This window comes from Mesocricetus auratus, unplaced genomic scaffold (assembly GCF_017639785.1).
Source record: "Mesocricetus auratus isolate SY011 unplaced genomic scaffold, BCM_Maur_2.0 Super-Scaffold_100014, whole genome shotgun sequence".
NCBI lineage: Eukaryota > Metazoa > Chordata > Mammalia > Rodentia > Cricetidae > Mesocricetus > Mesocricetus auratus.
The window spans coordinates 35,769,511-35,787,221 of NW_024429197.1; the positions used below are offsets into that span (position 1 = coordinate 35,769,511).

A 17,711-nucleotide genomic window follows, 5' to 3' on the forward strand; every position below is an offset into this window, starting at 1 on the left:
TTTAAAAAATGTTCCTCTAACTTAAAAATCTGGGGGTGAGTGAGATGGTTAGTTGGTAAAGATGCTTGTTGCTGAGTCTGCCAACCTAAGCACAATCTCTAGAACCCAATGGTGGAAGGCAAGAATTGACTCTGGCAGTTGTCCTTTGACCTCTACTTACATACTATGGAATGAGTGCTCCCCCGAAATAAATAAGTAAAAACTGTTTAATTTTTTTTAGTTAAAACTTGGCTATAGAACCAACAGGATGGTTCAGGAGGTAAAAATCCTTTCCGTGTAAGCCTGATGACTTGAGTTTGATTCTTAGAATTCATGTCAAAGTGGAAGGAGAGACCTGACTCCACAAATTTGTCCTCTGACTAATGGCATGTGCGCCCTCCCCTATTATATATACAATAATAATAATAATACAATAAAATAAAATTTAAAAGAATCTATCAGTAACCTTAAGTCTCATAACCTTATTCCTGTGTGCCAGCCTACTAGCTTGGCACATTGTGGTGATAATTTCTAAATTAGTTTATAAGAACTTAGGAAGGACATAGCCTCTGCTTGAAGGTGGCTTAGCTCTGGGGGGTGTGGGAAAAGTTGGTTACTGTAGAGGAAGAAAGAGAAGTAGACTGCTTCCTGACAGCAATAGACCCATCCCTCCACCCCCAGTGAGAGCAGTTGTGCTTGGAGCACTGCCTTCTTTGGGAGGTGAAGCCTGCCAGAAGCTAATCATAGGAGTTTCCTAGGTCTGAGCCAGCCCTCAAATGGTCTGCTTTTAAAAGCTGTGCCTGGCACTTCCCGTGATGTCTTTCCTCCTGTTCCATTTTCTTTAAGGAAGAATCAACAGGCAGAAAAGCCAAGTTAGCATGAGTATTGAGCTAATGCTCATCAAAGCTGGGACCTCTTTTATCTGACTTAGTAATCCTAGTTCTTCAGTTTTAAGAATACTCCAGATGCTCGGATTCCTCAGCAATCGGCAAAGTGGGCTTGCTTTCTGCAAGAGACCAGACCGGGATGTGCATCACCATGCCTAGTCCAAATTCTTTTTTTTTTTTTTTTAAGATATCAAGGAAAAGTGTTGGTCAAGTCTCCATCTTCCTTTTCATTTTTAAAAGAAGGAAAATGCTTGCAGTTAAGCAACCTTCTTTCTTCTCCCCTCACAAACCAACAGTTAGCTTAATGGGAGGAAAAAGTCAGGTTGGCCACACCAGGAGGCAGAGCAAGTTTGATGATGCATAGTATTCTTCATGCAGGTGAGTGTTTATCCTTTGGAGAATCAGACGAGGGAAAGGTTCGTGTCAGAGATCCCTTATTCCTGCTCTTACTTTTGCCATCCACAGACGGTAGACCTGTGTTGGTACTGTGCACTTATATACTTTGTACTGAAATCACGTGTGCATTGCAAAAACTCAGGTGGACTTACATGACAGTGTATCACTGTTTTTCCTTTTAGAACATATTAATAACTTATATTGGAATGGTCTTTGGTGGAGATTATATTTTCACATGGACAAATTTTATTGGCCTAAATATCAGGTAAGTAAAAATATTGAATTAAATATAAATACAGTGACAGGTGGGATTTAGATACTCAAATAGTGTCACAGCATAGGATTGGGCTGTTCATTCAGTTGTAGATATATTCACTTATAAAATAAACTTATGGAGTACCTGAAATGTGGTAAGTATATTTTAATGTCTCTAGCCAACATTTTAAAGAAACAGAAGGAAATGGTTCCATATTCAACATGTAAGATTTAGAGTTGAACTTTCTCCCCTGCATTCAAGAACAGTAATTTCCTAATTGAACTTGACTGGGTAATGCTCTCAAGAAATTCAGGGCTAAAACCATGAATTCTGTTACACTTGTGATTATCTGACCATAGGTATGTGACTACTTTAAAAAGATACTAATTTAGTGGGGCTGGGGAGATGGCTCAGCAGTTAAGAGCACTGGCTGCTCTTCTATAGGATACAGGCTCAATTTCCAGCAACCACATGACAGCTCACGCCATCTGTAACTTCACTTCCTGGGGATCTGGTGTCCTCATCAGACTAAAAGTCATGCACCACCACCACCCTGTGGGCACAGGCACCTTCATTTCTATGGATGTACTGATGAAAAGAAAAACCTGGGCCGGGTTTCTCCTAGGACTGTGGAAACTACCTAGCAGAGAGGCGTCTTCCTGCTTGGTTCCTGCTAGATTTATGTGTATATTGCATCTAGGGTATCTGGAGGACAATCAAGAGGGGTGGCAAGGGCTTATGTTGTTTTGGGGCCTTTGGGGTCTCCATGTCCAACTGTTTTAAGGAGGTAACTCATGCCTAGCACTAGGGTTTTGTTTAATAACTCTTGGCTTCTGGGAACAGCTTTTTCCAACCACGCAAAAAATCTCCCTCGAAACTCTCTCTCTTTTAATAAATGTGTTTTTAAATTTGGCTACAAGATAGGAAGTTTCCATATAACTTTTTCTTATACCCTTCATCTTGGCTGTTCCCAATCCCTCCCTGTTTAACTTTTTCTATAACTGCTATTCCCACTCTCTACGTTCACATTTCCCATTGTCTAACTCTTCACTGAAGGCTCTTTCCACACATACCCCACATTGAACACACAGAATTAGATTCACAGCTAAAATCCACGTGTGAAGAAGAATGTGCAGCATTTGGTTTTCTCTGCCTGGTTGTATCACTTAATACATATTTTTTCATTTTCATTCATTTAGCTGTGAATTTCATAATGTCACTCCTCTTTACAGTTGAATAAAACTCCATTCTGTACATGTATCGCATTTCTGTTATTCCTTCATCAGCTGATAGACATCCAAGCCCATTCCAGGTCCTAGCCATTGTGAATAGAGCAGTAATGAACATGAGTGAGCAAGTATCTCTTTAATAGGATGTAGAGTCCTTCCAGTATCTGCCCAGGAAAGTCTGAGTCATGTGGTGGCTCTCGATGTATGTTGTGGAAGAATGTGCACACTGATTTCCATAGTGACTGCCTGAGTTAGCTCCCCACCAGCATTGACCAATGCCTTTCTTTTACCTTTGTTTGCCACCATCAATGAAGGGTTGATTGACACTATTAAAGCCTTCTTTCAGTTCCAGGGTTTGAATTTGTAGTCTTAAATATTATTTATATGTCTATAAATTATTCAGCTTATTTTTGGGACCAACCTCTGTCCTGATGTTAATCTTCTCTCCCTAGTAACCTACTTGCCACCTCTACCTGATTTATTCCAAACCCAGTTCCTTTCATTTTCTTTTAATCAACTCTATCGAGAGTCCCAGCCATCTTAATTTCTGGAAACTCCACCCTTCCAGGTGAAAGAGCAGGCTCCACTGTGTGTAGGAATTATTTTAGAATTTAGTTTTACTTGTATTTATGTGTAAGTGCCTGTATCTGTTAGTGTGTATATGTGCATCCTGGTGCCCTCTCCTTTCTTTACCGTGGGCCTGGGGCTAGCCCTTTACCGGCTGAGTCATCTCACCAGCCCCTCATCCTTTTAATTATTTCTCAAATTATTGAATTTCCTAGCCTTTCACTTCCTCAGGTATAAAAAAAAGGCAGTATATATTTGCCTTATTAATTAATATGGAGATTAATAATAGTAATAGCTTCATAATGTCCTTTGTCATTCTCCTAATGTTTATATGTCATCTTCTTGGGGGGATTTGGCAGGGGGAATTGGTGAAGGATGTGTGTTTTAGTCATGGTTCTGTTGCTGTGAAGAGACCACTTAATTAGGGACTTGTTTACAGTTTCACAGGTTTAATCCATTAACCAGGGAGCTAGGCAGGCATGGGGCTTTACATTCTGATCCACATCTGGGTGATGTGGTTGGGGTGGACAGACAGACAGATGCTCTGGACCTGGCATGGGCTTTGAAATCTCAAAACCTAGCTCCAGCAATTTGCTTCCTCTAACAAGGACACACGTACTCCAAGGGGAGCACACCTCCCAATCCTTCCCAGTAGTCCACCAGCTAAGAACCAAGCATTCAAATATCTGAATCTATGGGGGCCATTTTCTCAAACCACTACTATGTGGTTTCTGGAGGTTGCCTCTTGAAGAGTGTGGAGTTAGAGTGAATGATGACTTGTGTTTGTCTTTGAGTAAGTTGCTGGTGCTTCTGCTGAGTTCCAGTGTTGTTATGTATTAGGGATGAAACTAACTTACTGTTGAATTAGGATGACAGAATCCAATAAGACTGAAATCCAGGCAGCCCAATTCCTGTTCCAGTGTTATTTTCATTATAGCTTTTGGCAAGAAAAGTATATTGTTTAGTTTTTTTTTCACTTTTTATTTAAAAATGAAATTGTCTTTATTATCATTTCTAGGGCTGTATTTTGGCTACTGATTTCTTTGACTAGTTATTATGCAGAGACAGAAGTTGTGGATATTAGTTTTTGAATGTAAAAGCCAAACTCAGGGACTATTAAGTAGATTTCACTTGTTCAGCAATGGTTTCAGTTCCTCCTTAACAGACTGCACTTTTAAGGAAACCACTAACTGAACTATATTCTTGAAGAATATATGATTAAGCCTGAACAGGTCTGGCTCCCCTGTAACCTGCCTGGCTTCTTTGTTGCATTAGGAAGGGCTCAAGAGTCAGTTATGATGGCTCACATCTGTAATCTCAGCAGTTAGGGGATGGAGGCAGGAGGAACAAGAATTCATCCTCCGCTACATAGCAAGTTGCCACCAGCCTTAGCCACAAGAGACCGTATCTCAAATACCAACCCCGAAGAGAAGTTGAATGTCCCTCCCTCTGGCCTGGTTCAAATGCAGGAAGCCTGGGGCATGCTTAGTAGCCTTCCCGGAGCCACTCAGCTTTGATTCTATGATTCAAGGAGGCGTTAATGTTTTCAATAGAGTACAGTTGAGAGCCTGTCTGAATCTTCCCTAAATGCTTTTTTTCCAGTGTCCCATTCCTCAGTGGTTAGCCAAGGGCCCTCTCCCAAAAAAGAAGCCACAGGGAGGGTAGGGGATGAGTTCTGAAGACAGAACTTGCTGCTGTGCACCCATCCATCAGTCTGGGCTCTGACTTGTGACTCAGGCCTGAAGAATGTTCTTCCTGAGTAATGACACCGTAATCTTACAGCCAGGCAGCTAGAATTCCTCAGCTCTCTGGAACGCATCTTTTTCTGTCATTAAAAATGAACACGTGATTAAATAACTAAATATAATAATTTATTCTTTCCAGTGTAGAGTGCTATCAGTTTTGGCAAGTAACATTTAATCTCTGTTACCCTTTTGTATGTGATTGCTTCTATTCCCTCAGATCCTGACAGAGATCTTTGTTTCCACAGAGCTTCCAGAATGTTACATGAATGATGTGTGCTATGTTTCATTTCCAAGTCTGGCTCTTTCACATGTTTTCCAGCTGTTTTTGCATGTATCGACATCTCATACAGTTTTATTGCTGGGCACTCTACGGGATGGATATGTTACAGCTTTCAGCATTTGAAAGCAGTTGGGCCATTTCCAGTTTAAAGCTATCATGCTACTCTGTATTATTGTCCATAAATACTTGCTTAAAAATTTGTGTCTGAACCTAGGTTTCCATTGCAGTGGGATAAATACTTCTTAGAAGTAGATTTCCTGGGCTGTATAGTAACACATTTAACTTAGTAAGAAATGGCAGGCTAGGGTGTCACTCAGTGCTAGAGTGCATGTTATGGGAGACCCCGGATTGATTTCCTGGGGGGAAGGGGGAGAGAGATGGAGACACAGAGACACACAGAGAGATATTGCCAACCTTTGTTTCCTCCTAAAATGTCAGGATGGCTTTGCATTACCCCCAGCAGTTTGTGAGGTTTTGGTGCTCTTCCCCCTGGCCTTGGGAGCTGCCTGTCTCACTTTGCTTTTAACCCCTCTTCCATCTCTGTCATGCAGTCTCACTGTGACCTCTTTCTCCCAGGGTTAGTTATGTGAGCATCTTTTTAATGCTGACATGCCATCAGCATGTTTTTTTTCTCCTCAGTCTTTTAGAGTTTTGAAAGCATGGCATATTCTGTTTTGGGACTTGTCTTTTTATTAAAGTGTATTTTAGAGAAGAAAATTTTTAGAATCTGATAAAGCACAAGTTTGCGATGTTTTCTTCTGTGTGTACTGCTTTCATTGCTGTATCTGAGAAGTCTTTGCCTGACCCAAGTCCAGAAAGGTTTTTCTCTTGTGTGCAGATTTTTTGTTTCAGGCTTCACAATTGTTTACAAAGCCTGTTTTCAATTCGTTTTTACTTATAATAAAGTGTGGATTAAGGTGCTTTTGAATGTGTTGTATAAATATACATATTCAATTGCTTCCATGCTTTTAATTAAAAATAAAGTCCTTTCTATCTTTTGCCTACATTCTTATGACACTATTTGATAGGTGATTTTTTTGTTTTTTGTTTGTTTGTTTGTATGGTTGGTTTTTTTCTTCTTTATTTCAGCTCTCTAAGGGAGGCTGAGAGTTAGAGAAAGGAACCTGAATGCATTTTGAAGACAGGCTCCAAGCCTGTTTCTCTATGCCAGGAATTCTGCTGTACCTCATAGAAGAGGGTTCTAGAATAGCCAGTGTCACACAAGTAAGCCATGGCTCGAGGACCGTAATCCAGAGGGTTAGGTCCCAGAGTCTAAGTTACATGTTCAGTAAATGAGTCAGTAAGTTAGTGTAGCTTCATGAGTCACATGTGTGTTCGTTGCCACTTAGATTACCGGTTTTTGAGGGCAGAAAATTGCTTATCTTAATTATGCCAGTAAATATTGTTCCTAGCCCATGAGAGGCATTCAGCCATAGTGATAACAACACAGTATTGCCAATGCTTGCATGCTTGTAGTTGTATAAGGCCCTATTCTTTGTAATGGCTCCTGTGAATATCCCTTTTCACAGAGAAACTAAGGCGCTTGCCTCTAGTTGTCTAGCTGCTGAGTGGCTGGTTTGCAATTCATCTTCCATATCCGTATTCTTAACATGCGTATTGTTTAGTTAGTAATAGTCAATAGATAAACATATTAACTATTTCTGTAGCTTTTCAATATATGTGTCCTGGTAATGTAAGCCTGGAGCCATTTTGCAGGGGCAGGTAATAAAAACCATTTACTATGGCCCATGTGGCCAGACCAGACTCTATGATATGGTGTGGTCCAGCTGTAGAATTGCTTCCTAGGACATTGTTCCAGCAACTTTGACCAGCACCTGACCTGTCACACTCTTATTTGCTTCTTTCCTTAAAATTGTATGTGGTGTTTTTAGTGCCAGCATGCTTCTCCTCAGTGCTTCCCTTCTTATAGATTCTTCTGTTCCAGTGTTCTGAAGTAGAAGCCTGTGCTTTCTTTTATTTGGTGGCTCTCATTTGGAGAAAGAGAAACACATATTTGTATTCTTTTAGTGGCTGCTGACGTCATACCTGCCAGGCTGCTTATGGTTATATAATGGTTTCTCATTAGAGTAGCTTGGACTTTTGAACAAGTTGTAGGAAAGTCATCTAGCTCTTTGATGACATCTCCATGGGAAGAGGGGAGAGCTGAACTGAAATGTAGCAAAATGCTATGTTCTGATGCAGCTGCTGCTGCCATCAGCTACCTACTGTTCCTTCTTCATGACCTCAGCTTCTCATTTTTAAAATGTGGGTTTCACTTCAAATTGTCCTGCTTGCTTCTGCTCCTCAGTGGCTTGAGTCAGCCTGGAGTGTCCTGTGACTCAGGTCACTTCGTAGGAGACTTGGAAATTTGAAGGACTTTCCCACAGGTTTGGAAAGCTCATAATGTGTGTTTGCTCTCCTAGTTGTAGTGGGAATCTACTCATATCTAAACTTTCTTGAAGAGAGAAGAAAGGAGAGGTGAGGCAGATACAAGAGAAAAAGGGGCAGGTGCTTTAGTCCTTAGTATCAAAGATACTTACACAAGCAGCAAACCCGAACACCCCTCCTCAGTGCCTTGAACCTCTTCCTAGACGATAGCCAGGAGTGGTAGGAGGAGATGCCAAACAAGCATTCAAGCTGGGCCCCCTTTCCCTCAACCGTTCTCTTCAAAACCCAAAGATGCACGTGCAGTCTCACCAGAATTCTGATCTGGAGGAGGCGTTTGTCTGGCATCTTAATAAAGCAAGTGATATCCTTGTCAAGGTTGTGGGTGCCACAAACATCTCAACAGGGTTTGGGAATCTTGTAGGTTTTTTTTTCTTCTAAATTTATTCCTGGGCAGTCTCCCAACACTCCTAGGCAGATGGAATGGTTCATAGCCTAGCCAGACTTGTGTGACTAATACACTTCTATTTTTGAAGTGTGTGCAGAGACCAACACTTATTTTGGTATAGGTAGGGCATAAACAGATACCTGGGAGGCAGCAGCTCGCTTTGCATTCTGGTCTCCTTGCTTGCCTTCTGTCTTATTACCATTTCGTTTTTGTTCTTCTAGCTCCCTTGGTAAGTGAAATAGAATTGGCTGTTAAATCCATTTGATCCTTAGACTAAAGCAAGTATCCACTTGAACAAGGTTAAGCCAGAGAGGAACTCCCTCTTCAGGGGTGTGTAATCTGGCCAGAAAGACTGCTTTATTTATAAGCAAATGTGTGCTCAGAGCCTGGCTGGGGCAGCTGAAGCAGAGCTTCTGGAATGAATGCTTGCTCTGCTGACTGGAGAGAAAGTCATAGAGAAACGGGGTGGGGGAAAAACTGCCTAGGAAGGGTTGTGGGGTGCATTTCATGTTCATACCTGGAACACAGGGAGTGAGTCCTTTGTTTCAGAGAGAAGAGCAGGCAAATAGCCTTGAAGTGCAAATGAGTCTGGAATCTTCCAGAGCTGGGCCTGCACAGCAGGGATCAGCAGTGAAAGGAGATGCCATTCAGCTCTTTAAAGGAGTAGATTGGGGAGGGCTTTTTGGTCATTACAAAATTATTTTGGAGAGAGGGAAGGATGATGGTGAAGTTTGAGTGTGGTGTCATGTGACTTAGTTTTAACAGGATTCATTTGGCCTGAAGGAAGAGAGGACTTAAGGAGTGGTTGCATTATTGTCAGGAATTCCTGTGGAGATCTTTCTACAGTTCAGGGTGGCAGTGTGGAAGCCTTTGGTGGTATTCACAGTAGTGACCAGGCTCCTGTAGAACTTCTATGAAGAGCTTGCAGGGCTGCTGTTATGAAGTAACTATCCAGACGGTCAGGAATTCAGGTGCTGTTCCCAGGAAACAAACCCTGCCAGGGTTTGTGTGGGAGGCTTCATGGAAGGATATTTAATAGGCCTCAGCATTTGACTTTTACTCCTACTAGTTGGCTGCTTTTGAAATGGTCTATTGCCCTGGTATATAGCATAAGTGTGTTATTTAATGTATAGTTCTAAGGAACGAATTTTTTCACATGATTCTGTAGCTTAACTCCTACTTCAGTCCTAGTCTCTGTTGCACAGAGGAGGGAACTGAAGTAACATGCCCTCTGTCACAGAGCTCACAGTTTTGTAGCTGCTGGCATTCACAGTGGCCCTGTGGAGACAGTGGCAATGCAGCTCTTTGCTTGGCTGATGAGAAGGAAGGTAGGAAGGCTTGCCCTCGGGCAGTTGAGAGGGGTCTTGCCTCTGTGGGAAGACTACAGCTGAAATCCATAATTTAGTGGAAATTGTACTTGTTTGGAAATAACAGGAATCAAACTCTTGACTCATATGTTTTGAGTAGACTGGCATGTTTGGCTTGCAGAATGCAGAGCTGTCTGCTTGGACTCACACACACTAACATGTCAGTGGTAAATAACATGGAGGCAGCAGGGACTGTAGGATTCTTGTTCCCTACCATGGGGCTGCTATACTGATGGATTTTAAAGGCTGAATATTTAATTGTTGGAAGGTAGTGAACATGGCCATGACTGTAGGCCTTGGAGGTAACTTTTCTTTTTAAAAACTATGTATTATTTCATATATGTGTATCTGTATCTGAGTGGATTATGTGCACCATGTGTGTGCAGGAGCCTGTGAGTGTCAGAAGAGGGCATTGGATCCCCTGGAACTGGAGTTATAGACAGTTATGAGCCACCATGTGGATGCTGGGAACAGAACTCAGCTCTTCAACAAGAGGAGTATACGCTCTTAACCACTGAACCATACCTCCAGCCCCTTTTGTTGTTTTATGACAATATGCATCTACCATCCAAGTTAGAAGGCTCTGGGGATCAAGCCCAGCGCTATGATATGCTAGGCTGGCTGTCTACCCACTGAGCTCCACTCCCAACATGTTGTGAATCTAGAAGCCATGAGCTGTGTCATCAGAGGTATATAGTTTCCATGGATTTCCATAGATTCAGACTTGGAAGAGGTGAGTGGTGCAATTTCAGACTAGACTGCAGTAGTCTAACTAGACCCCTCTGACTGTGAGGAAGTGTGGCTGCTGCTTCTCCTGATCGTCCCCTCTTCCTCCTCCTCCTGCTCCTCCCTCACCGTCATTCTCATCTTCCAACACTGTCTGAATTAGTAATACTTGGGTCTCTGAGATGTATGCTCACATTTTTAAAAAAGGTCTGCATGATGATTGGTTCTCAGTTTTAATGTGCATTTACATGTTACTGACGGATATTCAGTTCTTACCAGGTGATTCATGAATGGGCATCTCTGTAAACACAGTACTTGGTGATGGTCGGGTCCGGGTGGAGACCTAAAGGACTGACTGCAGCTCTTTCCTTCATCCCTTGCTGTGGACTGAAAGCTGTGTTCCTCCAATGTTCACATGCTTGCTCTGATTCCCAGGGTCAGAGTTTTAGGAATAAAGCTTGGGGAAGAGGGGAGGCATTTGGAGGTAAAGATTTCTTGAGATTGGTATCCCTAGCAAAACAGGGAACCTTGCTCCCTCCTTCATTGAAGGGCCCAGTGAGAAGGCTCCCTGTCCCATACACATTCCACCTTCACGCTGCGCTGCCCTGCTGCAGAACTGGGAGAAGAAGACATCTGTTGTTCATGTGCTGTCTGTTTTACAGTGTGTTACAGTGTCATGAGTAGCTACGCTGATGCTTCCACTCCCCTCTGTATCAGGGCCAACAGGGAAAGTAGGAGAACAGAAGTGTCTCCCCTTGACCACTGTGTTATAGTGCACTGTGTGTGTGTGCGCGCGTGTGTGTGTGCATGTATGTGTGTGTGCACGTGCATGCGAGCGTGCATATAGTAACATGAACTTTATTTTTATTCTTACTTTTTTTGTAGTGAGATCAAACACAAAGCCTTCTGCTGGGCAATTCTGCTACTGAGCTGCAATCCTAGCCCACAATTACATTCTCAATTATATTCTCAGCTCATGTAATCTCATTTAATCTAACAGATAAGCCTAAAAGCACAGTAGCCGACTTCCTCTTTTCTTTTTCCTTTCTTTCTTTTTCTTTTTTTTTTTTTGGGGGGGTGGATTTTGAAGACAGGGTTTCTCTGTGTAGCCTTGAGTGTCCTGGAACTCACTCTGTAGACCAGACTGGCCTCAAACTCATGGAGACCTGCCTGCCTCTGCCTCCTGAGTGCTAGAGCTAAAGATGCGTACTAGCTGGGGTGGGATGGGGGGTGGGGGTGGGGGGTGGCGAAGGGTGGTGATGGTGGTGGTTATGCAGATCTTTAATCTCAGCACTCAGGAGGCAGAGGCAGAGACAGAGACAGAGGCAGGCGGGTCTCCATGAATTCGAGGCCAGCCTGGTCTCCAGAGTAAGTTTCAGGACAGTCAGGACTATACAGAGAAGCCCAGTCTCTAAAAACAAAACATAGCAAAAAGGCGTGTACCACCATCCCCTGCTCACAGTGACACTCTTACTGAGTACAGAGATGTTACTTCAGAAAGATTAATTAATTTTCCTATCTTCGAGCTAGTAGAACATTGAGGGTTTGGACCAAGACCCAACTCTGGTCCAAGATTATTGTATTACACCAAGCCTGTACTTCCTGGTGTTCCAGTCCAGGTGAAAGGACTCAATGACAGGAGAAGTATAAGAGTATTGCTTTCAGGTTGTCATGGGGATGTAACAACCTAGGAGAAAATGGAGTGAAAGAAAGAAGGAGCCGTTCTTCTCCATTGTTTGGGTTGGGGTGGGTTTGAGGAAAGGGAATTGACTGTAGTGGAGAGATGTACACATGGTCCTCAGGGAGTTTGTAGCTTCAGCACAAAGGCTTGGTCCTAGCCAAGCTATCTGGGAACTCATCTGCCAGGAATGACGTTGGAAGCAGAACTGTTTCCAGAAGGGCAGATCAGATCCTACAGCAGCAGGATGGGAGAGCTGCCAGGTGATGGAAAGGGGCAGCAAGAGCCCTGGTGGGAGTTAGTGACAAAGGGAATAAAATGGGGTTTTCCATCGTTACCACACAGTGCCAGCCCCTTGCAGGGAACTCAAGATGAAAGAATAGGACTTGGGGGACTGGAGAGGTGGCTCAGTGGTTAAGAGTACTGCTGCTCTTCTAAAGAGCAGAGTTCACTTCCAGAGGACCAGGGTTCAATTCCCAGCACCCTGTCTGTAACTCTGAACTGGGGGATCCAGTGTCCTCTTCTGGTCTCCTTGGGCACCAGGAATGCACATAGTGCACAGACACTCATGCAGGCAAAACTCCTCCACACATAAAATTAAATTTAAGAATAAGTCTTGATGACGGTGAGGGACAGGGAGCTGCAGTGTCAAGTACAGCGGGCCCTGAGGGGAGGCGGCTGCCGCACTGGAGCTAGACTGGCCTGGAACCTGATGCTGGGCAAGTTTCTTTTAACTTTTTTTGTGTATGAGTATTTTGCCTGCATGCATGTATATGTGCACCACATGTATACCTGGTGCCATGGATCCCCTAAAACTGGAATTATAGACAGGTGTGAGCTGCCATATGGGTGCTAGGAATTGAATCCAGGCCCTCTAGAGGAGCAGCCAGTGTTCTTTTTATTTTTTCTAAAGATTTATTTATTCATTATATATACAGTGTTCTGTCTGTAGCATATGTTCATGCAGGACAGAAGAGGGCACCAGATCTCATTACAGATGTCTGTGAGCCACCATGTGATTGCTGGGAATCGAACTCAGGACCTCCAGAAAAACAGCAAGGGCTCTTAACCTCAGAGCCATCCCTCCAGCCCACAGCCAATGTTCTTACACACTGCACCATTTCTCTATCCCCTCTGAGCAAGTTTCTTACAGGTTGAGGACTCCCTTTCTTCTTCTGTAAAATGGGCACCTTGCAGGGATGTAGCAACCTGGAGGGGTATTGAAGTGGCAGGAGAAGCATGAAAATGCAAACATACCATGCACTTCAACAAGCGGTCTGCGGAAAGGTGCTAGGCAGGTTAGAGTAAAGGAAGCTTTGTAACCTGCAGGGAGGGCTCAGAGAGTGGGGAATGGTATACCAGCTCCTAGTTTCAATTGCTTCGTCATGGAAGCCTGAGGTTGGCATTTTTCACCCTTCCACAGCTAGCCTGGGGCTGGGACATCGAAGCCCAGAGGAAAACAGAATGAGTTTTAAATTGCGTTGATGAGGCTTGTGGCCAGGCCGAAGATGGGAGCTAGACCCAGGGCAGGACAGTTTTAAGGGGAGGACCCAGCCCAGGCTCTGAGCTGGCTAGCCACCCAGTGGAATGGGTACTGGCAGTTTGACGTGAAGAGTCAGACAGGGGCGCTGTTTCTGTGAACCCCTCCAGCTTACAGCTTAGTTTGAGAGGCAGGAAGGTGTGAAGCCTCCCCAGAGGATTAATAGAGGCCACTGTCTGCATGGACACTGTGGAGCGCAGTATAGGAACAGGTGAGACGTGCTGCCATAGCCATAGGCCAAGTGCTCAGGGGAGCGGCCTCCACGAGCTCGCTTCTGGCTGCAGAGGAGCCACCTGGCATCTTAGCAGCCAGCCTTACCCACAGGGAATGGTCGTGGTGTGTCCTCCAGATCTGTCTGTCTTCCAGTACAAACTGAAGCACGCATTCATGTTCAAGTGATTCATACAGAGGTGACCAACATTGAATGTTTTGTGCATTTTTCCCCTCGTAAGATGACATTGCCTGTGTCATTTATAGCATTTTAGTGGATGTGTAGTATCCTACTGTGTGAATTTATATAGTAATTTCCCACTGCGGGGCACTTCACTTTTACCAGACTTTTCCCCATTACAAGTGGCATGAGTCCGTCCTTCCTTCCTTCCTTCCTTCCTTCCTTCCTTCCTTCCTTCCTTCCTTCCTTCCTTGCTTCCTTCCTTCCTTCTTTTCCTCCCTCATGCTGACTTTCTGTCTTGCAGTATTGCTGGAAGCCTGGTGTATTCTTACATCACTTTCACCGAAGAGCAGCTGAGCAAGCAGTCAGAGGCCAACAACAAGCTGGACACTAAGGGGAAAGGAGCAGTATAACCTGATGGCCGGCGCTTATGTACCCTGAAGACACTGAGGCGTCCGGACTCTGGGCCGTAATATTCCTTTGCAATTGTTTGACCCTAGGATTGATTGTTGCCTTTGAAGATTTATTGACTGTATGTTAACTATATTTGAATTAATTTATATCAGACTGGAAAATGTCCTGGGTGGGGTTTAATTTATTTTTCTTCTTGATGACAGTGAAACATCAGTGTTTTGAAATCTTCTACCCTGTAGCTTGCTATCCGGGTGGCCCTGATAGTATATAGAATGTGTTCCAGCTGGAGCTGCCATCTAGCGGGCTGTGTCCAGAGGCGATTTAGCTGGAAATGCAGCCTAGGATCTGAACTTTCTTCTCTTTTAATTGCATTAGCTTCATAGTATCACTACACTTGCCAAAGGTGACAACTTTGGCACTGAAAACCCCATGAGGCCCTGAAGTGTTTTGCTTCCCTGGATTGTGTGGGGTGGGCAGAGTGTGCCTTGGGATGTCTGACTCCTTTGTTCAGTAGGAGATGAGCAAGGGGCGGAGGAAACCGGCCATTACTCTGATAGTCACTCAACTGTAATGCATTGAACATCCTTGTCGGGTGTTGCGCTGAGTGCGGGGACGCAGAGATGAGCTGGTGGTGGTTACCAAAGCTCATTCCTGCCATAGACTGAATGTAAGATGGAGAACTTGGTTCTCTGTCCAGCTAGAAAACCCTGGGACCGTGTGCCGGTCACTTCACCCTGTAAAACTGCAGGCCTGTGAGGTTAGAAGCACCTGACCTGCCCACTCCCCAGAGATTTCAGAGCCGCGGTGAGATACTAAAAAGCTGTGGTCTCCAATATGGTGCAGCAGTAGCTCAGCCTCGTGCTTCTTCTAGAGAGGCAGATAGTCGAGGTGGCTGCCATCTCCATCCCCATGCCTCCAGCATGGGGATGCAGTTGCTACTCTTTGTATCCTGTTTGCAAGTCCCCATGCCAAGGTCGATGTGAGGGAAGAGCTAGCTGGGTGTCTTTGTATTGTTGGGACTTGATCTCTTCCTGGCAGGACCAAAGTCATGCCCTCAAGTGACATGAGGCCAGCTCTCACCTGCAGGCACACCCACCCGTACCCTCAGTCCTGCGATGCACCTGATGAGCATCTCAGGTGGTTTCTCCATTCTGAGAGAGCAGCTGGGAGTGGACATGGCCTGATGGCCCCAGGGAGGAGTGTTTGTCAGAGCTGGGTGGCATGGCACCGAGACCTCACTTGCTGTGGAGGAGGGTGTGTTTGCTCGGGCCAGCAGAGTAGATGACCTCTGCTTCCTTCATGGGCAGTGGGCTGGATGCTGCAGGCCTAAACAACTTGGATTTTTGTGTTTCATTGGGGAACAGGAGAGTTTTGATTTTTTTCCCCCTCTTTTTGAAATTTTCATCTGTAGGCTCCACCTTGAATATAAATTGTAAGAAAGCACATTTGCAAGTTTTCTGCAATCTTGTATCAGGAATCTGGAAAGCTTGGGTCTGTGAAGCTGAGGCAGGGTCTCCAGGGTATTAGTGTCTCTCTCTTGGTGGGTTCACAGGCACACTGAGGACCTTAGGCCTGGGCACCTTTGCTTTCATCATTAGGACGCTTACATGAGAGAAGACTTAATGACCTGCGTGTGAACAAACAGGATTAGTCTGGCACTCTCAGGTGTATAGTTGTTCAGCCAGAGGTCTGACCTTAGTTGAAAGGACACCAATGAAAGAACTTGGTGATTTTTAAATAAGGCCTGCCTGCAGTCGGGTAACACTGATTTTAGACCTACCCCCAAAAGACCAGTGTTTCCATTTCAGAGGACTTGGTCCTCAGATCATCTTCTAACTCAGATGAGCCACGCTGCTCTCAGAACTGCCTCTCCTGAGCCCTCCCCTGACCTGGATGCTCTTTCTTCCCACATCTGTGTGATGCTGGTTTCTCCCATGAACAGGCTGTAATGGATTTCTCCTTCCCTGGGGGGAAATACTGCGAGAGAGTACCATTCCCATTACATAGGACACACAGCAGGTGTAGGTCTAGCATCCTTTCGTGGAGGACTGTGTTTGTTCAATGCCAGCATCTTAGGGCGGCATGTTTCCCAAGAAGCTCAAGCCTGTGCCTCCTTGCTTAGGTGACAGTCTCTATCCTCTAACCTTTTGAAAACACAAAACAAAAACATTCCCTGTATAATTACAGCCACTGTGGTTCTGCTTTTTCAGAGGAAAATTGTTTTCATATTATGATAGCAAATTTGAAAAAGCGAAAACTATTTTCTGTCTCAGTGGGAGACAGTTGCATTTCAGAATGGAAGTTCAGTGAAGACTTAGCTGTCACCCTAAGGTAGTTTCCAGGCCTTCCTCCCTCACCTCAGAAGTAAACACACTGGACTGGCTTCCTCAACCTCCGGGCAGCTCTCTGTAGTCTGTGATGCCATCATTTTCCAAGCCTGCCATCTACTCCTTCTCTTCACCTTTCACCTGGTGGAATGACGAAAGACTCTCGTGTTTTGTTTTTTAAACTTCCTTTTGAAAGTATTTTTTAAAAAGAAATCTACTGGCTAGATTTTATTGTCTCACAGAAATGTTTTTAGAGATTATTTTGTTCACAGATGTTCCTTTCTCGGGCTAAGGACTGACTTGCCCACAGGTGTCTGCCTCTCACAATGTTTCTTCAAAATAGATTTAATTTACCAAGTTACTTAGTGTTTTTAAAAGGTACTGAGCATTGAGGAATGTAAATCAGGTGACATAAACATGAAAAATCATGTGCCTAAATATTTTTTTAATGATGTCAAATAAATACTTTTTCTGGAAAATGTGTATTAGCATTCCTTCCTGCGTCGAGCAGTTGAGAGCTAGGGGTCTGCTCACATTTAAGAGGGTGGCATGCAGGTGCATGCAATCCAGAGGTGGGACACTATTCAGTGTTAATGCTTTGCAAAAATAGTACCTGTGGCTGCATAGTCAGTGTCTTTGACGTGCCTTTGATAAACTAGGAGAGAAGTGCTAAGCTGTTTGCAGGATGTTTGACCTGCTTGATGTTTTTTTGTTTTGTTTTGTTTTTGTTGTTGTTTTAGTGTTGAGTACCTTTACTAGGTAATAATCCCTGAGTGAAATGCACTCAGCAGGACAGCCACTTTGGTACAGTGGACTCAGTGGAGACAGAAGTACATTAAAGTATGTAGAGGTAGGCATGCATTGAGGTACTTTTTTAAGAATCATGACTTACTGCAGGTGTGCAGGCCACAGAGAATGTCCACCATGCTGTGCACTTGTCTCCAGGTCAGACGTCCCCATTTCCCCTTTCTCCATTCCCTGATGGCCCCAGTTATTTCTGTTTCTCCAAGTTTGACTAGGCTACTAGAGGTGGGACTGTGCAGTGTTTGTCTTTGGGGGACTGACTGGTGTGTTGCACATGCTCTGTCCTCTAGGT

At 44.2% G+C, this 17,711-nt stretch overlaps 1 protein-coding gene across 2 annotated transcripts in view; it reads left to right on the plus strand.

Annotated features, from left to right (window-relative positions):
- Slc35d1 (solute carrier family 35 member D1) overlaps positions 1 to 17,094 on the plus strand; it is a 40,554-nt gene extending 23,460 nt beyond the window's left edge. For both annotated transcript variants that reach the window (XM_040757062.1, XM_040757061.1), the window contains 2 exons: positions 1,445 to 1,527; positions 14,179 to 17,094. In XM_040757062.1, the coding sequence (XP_040612996.1) occupies positions 1,445 to 1,527; positions 14,179 to 14,287 (192 nt within the window). In that variant the 3' untranslated portion in view covers positions 14,288 to 17,094. The remainder of the gene's footprint in view (positions 1 to 1,444; positions 1,528 to 14,178) is intronic.
- Positions 17,095 to 17,711: the final 617 nt, after the last annotated feature.